Genomic DNA, 8379 nt, shown 5'->3' with positions numbered 1-8379 from the left:
CAACCACAGTCTTCACATAAATAACAATTTATAGAATCCATCTTCGTGTTTTTTTTTTTTTTGTTTTTGTTTTTTTAGCAAAACGTGTGGCGAACATCCTGGTTTAAATGCGGTCAGTAGTGCCAAACTCTTGTAGAGAGACGTGTTCCCTCAGTAAATCTCTTGTTTTTTCTATTCGACCTTGCGCATGCCACAGGGAATAGCCAATCTCTTGACACAAAGCAGAACACGAAATCTTAACCACAGAGCCGTGGCAGGCACGTTTTCTACAATTTTCCTATTAATAGTTCCTACTCTTAAACAGTTAGTAAAACAGTTGCATGCGTTTACAAACTGAAATACTTCACGATCTGATTAAACACCATTTACTGCTTTTCCTTTAAACACCAATTCAGGGTTTTTGTACATCACGTCTCTTAGCGCAGTATCATTCAAACGGAATATTATTATGATTATGAAATTTAAAGGCACACAAACAAATGTGGTTCGTGTGGTAAAAACCACAAGGAGCATACAAATGCCATTTTGAGGTTCTACGTGATTCTGGGTTAGTGTTTGTCTTAAGTGTTTGCCTGCCTTGTCAAATGCCTAGTCCTTGTACGGCGTTTCCCAGGCCTTCTCGGTCGATGCATTTCGGTGACGTAGCGGAGGTAGACTGCAAAACAGCGCGTATTTTTGCGTATTCAAGTACGAACAGTCAAACAAACGGTCTGGAGTGTGGTTGAAAACGGAGAGCGACGCCAAACCGATTTTGAGAAAAAACCGACTGTTTTACAGTCTATAGCCGAGGCGAACGGTAAGACCATGTGACTGCACGAAACGCACGAGGCCGCGCGGAATAATGAGGCCTAGGGACTATTTAGGGTTAGCGTGTAGTTTCGAATTGCCCAATGGAATTATTTGGGGAAAAATTTCTCCCGCGAAGCCACAAAACGGTGAACAGAATCCATCAAAACATTCCCTTGCTATCTAACCGCCTTTTGAAAACTAACCTAAGGACAGTTGAAGTCATTTGATTGAAAAGGCGTCCAAAGGCATGTTTTGTAAGCCCTAGAAGCTCAAAAATCCCAGTAACGAAGGAAAAGGAAAGGAGAAAAAGAAAGAGCGAAGACAAGGAAAGGAGGAGAAGAGAAAGTTTTTATAATGGCTACTTTGGAGATTGCTTTTGGCCGAAAAAACTCTGTTAGACGGAAAAGGTCCATTTGGCGGTAACGTTTCCAAAAATGCGGCTAGACTGTAGACGAACCAAAATTTAACATTCAATACAATCGAACTTCCCATGCGTTCGCCTGTAATAAGCAACCACCTCCCAGTCGAAGCCTTCCAGTTGGAACCTCTCGTAAACAACCACCACCTGTAAGCAACCGCGCCCACTTTTCGTGGCTGACGGTTGAATAATTTTCCATTGTTTTTAACCTGTTGTAAGCGACCGCTTGACGCAAGGTCTGACTTCTATGCTCGGATTATGTACTCTGCTTCTTAGAATATACGAAAGACCTTTTAGCGACAACATGGAACTACAGATATCATAACCAAGAGAGGAAAATCCTCTCTTGTCATAACTTATTAAAACTAACATGCGTTAAATTATCTCAACCATAAAGTAGATGTGTCTGTACCACTTCTCTAGTGAAACTCCCCCGCGATTCTTTTGAACGACGGGTGGTCGCCTGAGAGAGGCTCGACTGTATTTCCCTCCCGGGGAGGGGGCACTCCCTTATTTGGCCTATGCGGGTATGTGGCGCTGAGCAGGGTATGGTTTTCAAGGTCTTGAGTCTTAAACAGGGTATTCCTGTTTATTATTATTATTCCGAAAATTTTGGGTGCCTCGGCGGCACACCTCTACCCAAACTTCCCTTGAGTGCCCCCACGGGATTTTCCCATGGTTGAACACTGATCAAAGCTAGCGTGCTTAAATTAGTACGCCTTAAAATGAACGCATTTTATGTCCGCAGAAATACGTAGCCTGATTCTTAGGTCCAGGTTACTCGCAGCTTTGCGTTCTCTTCCCTTCCTGTTGTCCTCTGTGATGGAGAAGGGAGATAGTGTGTAGCTGTCACAGGTCAAATTTGATTTTAAGTTAATTTTGATTTAACCAAGGTTGATTTTCAATTTACCTTGTCTTCTAGCCCAAGGAGACAAAAGAGACTGAGAATCAACCCACAATTGTAGGTTAAAATTTTTAACGAGGCTGACCTGGACTATTGAAATATCATGTTCATTTTTATACAGCAATTTTTGCGGCAGCTTTCGTTATTGCATTTATCCTGTTTTGAGATCAAGTGTACAAATAGTATTAGAAAAAACCTTCAACAATCCACATTAAGAACGAAAACAAACCACGAATGTTTCTTCAACGAGAAATCGTGGCAAAGAATGATTTGTACACGCAAGTTCGAGCACGTATGACGACACACTCCCCAACTTACTGTAAGCAAATTTTAATTTTTTTCTCTTGACTTTGATGTTAACAAAAAAAATGGTGAACTAGACGCCGCAGCTACCCAACCGCAGAGTTGTGTATACACTTGGCTAGGACGTCTGTTAAGCACACCAACCAATCCAAAATCTACAGAAAGACTTGGTGTTTTCATTTACAGTCTAACCTCTCCTTACGGACACGTATTTATTACGGACTGTTCGTTTGTTCCCAGAAATGCCAGAAATCATACATTCCCTACCTCTATAATACGGACACCTCTGTAAAGCGGATCTGTCCCTTTGGTGTCCGTATTAAAGAGGTTTGACTGTACTGTAGTTGGGAAGGGAATGTATGATTTTTGGCATTTCTGGGACCAAACGAACTGTCCGTAAAAGAGAGGTGTCCGTATTATAGAGGTGTCCATAAGGAGAGGTTAGACTTTATTAAAAAAGATGGTTTCTCATTTGCATAATCCCCTCTCTCCCATTAGCGGACAAAAAGGGTAAGATCTAAATTACACTGTGCTGGCACAGAGCCTCCGCGGTATGGCCAGTACCTTACGCCTGCGCACAACCATTTCACCTGGGCAGTGGCAGCCATGGACGCAACTGAGACCTCTCGCGTGGGGCGAGAAGTCTTTGCATGTCGTGCTGATGAGTCCTTATGAGGACGAAAGAGCTTTTCATGGCTGCCACTGCCCGGGTGATATGGCTGTGCGCATGCGTAAGTTCTTGGCCACACCGCGGAGTTGGTGTGTGCTTCATTGTTGAAATTGGTATTGTTCGGAAAGGTCCAGTCGTGAAGAGAATTCCTTTTTTAATCAGAAACGTCTAACCTGATCAGTCTTCTACTAAGTATAGTATGCACTGCAGGGATGGCTTCCTAGCGAAAACTCTCGAAAATTGCCCATTTCATTTTTAAATTGCCGTTGCGGCTGATCGATCTGACGTTTTGTAAGTTAAAATTGTGAAGAGTTGTTATCAGTCAGTATACAGAGAAGAGTTTGTAGAGAAAGACCGGAGAGAACGACTCAGCGGCTGTTAACATGGAGAGAGGAAGATCCTAGCACCAGGAAAATCATAGAAGGCGAAATAACTTTTCGTTGGGTTTACATGCAGTAAGTTCGGTTCGTGTGGTTATCAAGTAGAAGAGGGATTAAAGAAGTAATGTCAAACGAAATGTTCGGCCTTTATTGCCGTGATTATCCACTAAACGACCCCCCGCCGCCATCTCTGTCTGGTGTTCCTAGTACTAGGATCTTCCTAGCGAAAGCAGTTTATTAAGATCTCCCTGGCACGGGGATATTCCTACCTCTCAGCTACGAAGATCATAGGGCTAGGGACAAGTGCATGTAAACTGAATACAGAAAACATTTGGTGCTAAGATCTTCCTCCCTCAAACCCTTATGTTGTATACATAATAAGCTGAACCAGGGGCCCATAACTCGGAGGGATCACTATCAAGTACCCGGGTGATAGCGTTTACACAGAGCAGTTTATTTTTGTATCGATTTTTCGTGCTATTAAGTCCAAGAAACTAGTCAGCAAGATCTACGGATCTGAAATTGTATTTTTTATGATTTAGAGACGTTTAGGTTTCTTTTCTTCATGGCAGCAAATTCTTCGAACGGCTTACATTTATAGACGGAGCGGAGCTTCCATTTTCCCGCGAATGATCGACTTTCTCAAAGCCCGTTTCCCCGTGAAAAGGCCGTGCTGACATACCAAGCCTAGTGGCTCCGGCAGGGTTACGGGCTCTTGGATAAATGCATGATTTGTTACACGCGCGTATCTCCTATAGTTTTAATACTGTCAAGTTTCCTAGCGATGTGTAGCAATGTGCGGACCAGCAATTTTACGTAGAATCAAGACGTAACTGACTTGGTTGACTGACAGTTTAGAGTAGTGCACAAAATTATTGATAGCGCGAATGGACAACTGGAAAGCCTACTTGATAAGACTAAATCATAAAGGAAAACTTTGATTTTTCTATGGAACCTATAACCACAAACTCTATGACCGAATTATAATGGATTTTCAACTACCTTCATGACCTTGCGAGTTTGTCTCGTTCACTTCACCTTAAATCGTTCCGACAACCTGTATATTGTAGTTTGAGTTAGTAGTGGCGGACATGTGCAGTGATCCAGGTTAAAATTTCCCAGTTTTTCTTTCAACCCCAGAAAAGTTCTGGCCTTTGTAGCTTGTGGTTTTGTTAGGCGTGCAGGCAAACAAGCTAAAATTAAGTGAGTGAAAAATAAAATAGTTTCTCATAGTTCGCTCCCCAAGCCCCTCGAGACTTTACTGCTGTCACCCGCCGCTCACTTACTTTGTTTGCGCGCCGTAGGCTAGTAACGGAAAGGCTTACCACAGTATACAACCTCTGGGGGGCTATTCAACAACGTTTTACGTCCCCCGAGGTCCAACGCTTTACCCTTTTTGTACCACTTTTTGAGGGAAAAAGGTACCCCTTTCGTATATCTTTTCGTGAAAAATGACATTCCTTTCATATATACCTAGCTAGATCAGAACCTTGTATCCCTTTTAACTGGTGTAAATTCACTGTCTCTTTAAACCACGAGGAAGTTTTCTTGTGTCTTTCACATGCCTTAAATGCGTCGGTGAGCCGGCTGTTTGGTCTTTTTTTAGGACCGAAATGACAGATATCCCTACCCTTTTATATCTTTTAACTAACGAAATCCTTACCCGTTCATATTCCTGACGTCTAAAAAAGGTACCCCTTTTGGGCGAAACCTCCCCACATAGGCCATTGTAGGGAGTACCCTCCCCGCGTGGAAACGCCCTGATAGTGTAGTCCGGTGTCCCTATTAGCTAGGCTCGATTACCAGCCGCTGTTTGGGAAAATGAGCCCGCACTCATCCCTTTTCGGGGAGGATCAAAGACCGGACCCAGGAGACGGGGGAAATCGAGCCTACCTATTAGCGTGTTAAACTCCCAGTGTAAACACGTGTTAAAATGAGAATCTATTGATTGGACAAGAAAACAGTTTCCGTTGTCCGCATTACCAGCAACCTCGTCCCCAGGGCTTTTCCCTTAAAAAATGGGTGGGGCCGCCCCACCCATTTTTTAAGGGAAAAGCCCTGGGGACGAGGTTGCATTACCAGGTATCCGTATAAGCGGGCTAAATTTAGTGGATATGTAAGGGATTCCCCCAGGAACAAGGAAAAAATGAGTGCGAAGGCCTCAGGTAACCTTCAATATTTATTCATTGCAGTTAATATTTCACTTATTACTACTTAATAACTACATATTATAAAATCACTTTAAAACGTAATAACATAATGAATAACGATGATACAGTTATAAATGAACAGGATTCCTTATGCCTGCGTAATCTGTCAAATTCGGACTTTCTTCACTTTGGTCTTCTTTTCTAGCTTGAACCTTGAGAAGTACTTCGTCAAAATTTCGTTGATTGTTGTTCTATTCCTTGTCTCTTCCCATGCATTTCCAGCCGTCACGTTTAAAGTCACGTGATTAGTAGGAACGCTGCTGTCGGTGGCCTCCTCGAAGATGAGTGCTGGGTCACCTGACTGTCTGGCTACTTTACCTCCGTATAAAGTAGCTGGTGTGGGCGGAGCTAACTCGTTGACAAACATTGATGGACGCGCTTCAAAGAGTTCTGGAAAGGCAGGCTGTGTTGACTCGCTTTTAATTTCTTTTCCAGTCTTTGTGTTCCACGTCTTATGACAAGAGCGACTTTCTAAAAAACTGCTACTGTCGCCGCTCAAACTAACTTCCCTGTTCTTATTTTTTTCCCTTGGTTGGCTTGCCATCGCTCGTTTCCAAGCAGAGAATACATTCGAGTGTCTCTCTTTTTTAACGAGGTAATTACTTCCTTTTTTCAATTTCTCACCAAAAACTGATGCCTCTTTCCAACCAGTCTGAACATGTACAGCAGCAACTTCATCAAAGTCATCTTCGTCAATTCTTTTACATTTCTTCGCTTTAGCCGTCTTCGCAGTAAACCACCCTTTAAACGGAATTCCTGTCACTCTTTTAAAACTCCAACTCATTTCAATGACACCACGATGGACGGAAATAAGAAGTGTCGCGTAGGAATCCTTGGCTTTTTAGCACTTGACTCTGTAAAGCAAGCTTCCTCTGTTAAAAGAATCCGGCCATTATTACGTTGAGTTCTGTCATAATAGCAGCTATTTGTCAGGCAGCTCGCGCTTTACTGGGCTCGCGCACTTCAGACGCTAAGGCGCGCATCAAATCGTAGCACATGGTGATTCCAGGATGTAGCCCTGTATTTAAGACATTTGTTTTCTCGGTGTCTTAGAGACAGTGCAACTAAAGAGCTGACGAAAAAGCATTTGATTTTTTGATAACTCGAGAATCTGACAGGAGGGCAATGGGTCCTTGAAGCAAGCTATTTCCAGGCCCGGGAAATAAAAATAAGCACAATTCAGATTATTTCGCTTTATTTAGATAGGTTAAGATTTCTCTTTACCGTCGCAGTAAAGGGAAGAGAGGATTTCAGAGGTTTTTATTTTCATAGTTCGGAGTTCGGTGGTTGCAGAAACAGTCAAAGTCCTTGCGAACAGCTGTCACACTAACTCACAGACAATAAGCTGGCAACTGTTTGGCTCGAACTTACATTTAGCTCGAAAATCGGGAAAATTAGAATACTTTGATTCCGGGCGCTTGTTGGATATAAGGGAGAGGTTGGAATGTTCACTACCTTCTTTTGTGTCGTATGTAAATTGTTTGTTCGATAAACAAACAAACTGGATGACTGCATCCACTTGTCGAAATATTTATAATTTGGAGGAAGGAGAAATCTAACACCAGAAAGGTCAGGAAAAATTCCGAGCTCCAGGCGAGAATGGAACTCACGAACCTCCGTTTTTAGTTCGGATGCTCTAAGCACTGAGCTACTAGAATCTCTATGGCGGGAAGAAGAATGATCAGGGAGAGGAGCTAATGACTATGGAGGACTGGGTTCTGCTTTTCTCAAACCGAGAGGAGACTAGGCACTACAGTCGTAAGACATATCCCTTGAACCATTGGGTGCTTTAAACACAAATGGCGGCTTCTTACCGGCAATGAAAGCGTCAAGCGAAGGTTGAGCAAAGTTTTACGAGAACGTCAAAGATATTTGCGGCTCAATTGCTGCAAAAATGAGTGACTGGGAGGAAGCAAGCGAAGATTACACCAGCACTTCTGAAAATTCTTACATACCGCCCCGAGGGAGAGGATGGTATGAAAAGCCCAGCAACGATGGAAATTTCAGTGAAAGACGACCTGGATTCGGCCGTGGACGAGCAAATCGCTTCGGAAATGCAGCAGATAGTAGAAATGATACATACAACACAGCGCAAAGGAATGGATTCCAAGCTGATTCAAGTTTTCGAGGTTATGGACGGGGAGGAGGAGGGTTTGGACGCGTAAACAGAGATGACTCGAACTTTTCACGTGGCGGTGAGAATCGAAGTGACAACTTTGGGAGAGGTGGTGGTGAAAACGGTTTTAGCGGGAGCTGGAGAGACAGAGGAAACAGAGAAAGTTCAGGCGGCTTTGGACGCTCACGTGGAGGTCAAGGACGCGAAAGAAACTCCACTGAGATGATGGTTCCCTCAGACGAAATTCGCTTCATAATTGGTTAGTTGCTGTTGTTGATTTATTGTGAATCTATTAACATGCTTCAGCTTTTATAGTACTCCTTGTTTTGACCTTTTCAAACGCATTTTAAATGCGCGTTTCGCATTTTAACTCTCCCCTTGTTTTCCTGAGCACTTTGTAACTACTCATTTATTTCAGAGTTGTGAAACGAAGGCACATTTATCCCACCCAGATATAGTAAACCCGGTGTTCGACATTTGCAGGCTGCAGACCGCAGACTGCAGACTGCAGACTGCAGACCGCAGACCGCAGACTGCAAAATGCAGACTGCAGACTGCCTACCGCAGACTGCAGACTGCCGACACAGAC

The 8379-nt window shown here is 43.3% G+C and overlaps 1 protein-coding gene across 1 annotated transcript in view; it reads left to right on the top strand.

Moving 5' to 3' along the window:
* Positions 1 to 7479: 7479 nt before the first annotated feature.
* The window catches only part of LOC140953097 (probable ATP-dependent RNA helicase DDX43), a 25226-nt gene continuing 24326 nt past the window's right edge, over positions 7480 to 8379 (top strand). Inside the window, exon 1 of the mRNA XM_073402595.1 lies at positions 7480 to 8049. Within this exon, the coding sequence (XP_073258696.1) occupies positions 7569 to 8049 (481 nt within the window). The 5' untranslated portion in view covers positions 7480 to 7568. The remainder of the gene's footprint in view (positions 8050 to 8379) is intronic.

This window comes from Porites lutea, chromosome 11 (genome assembly GCF_958299795.1).
Source record: "Porites lutea chromosome 11, jaPorLute2.1, whole genome shotgun sequence".
NCBI classification, from domain to species: domain Eukaryota; kingdom Metazoa; phylum Cnidaria; class Anthozoa; order Scleractinia; family Poritidae; genus Porites; species Porites lutea.
Note: the sequence above shows the minus strand (reverse complement) of the source record. Positions and strands in the feature narration are given on the sequence as shown.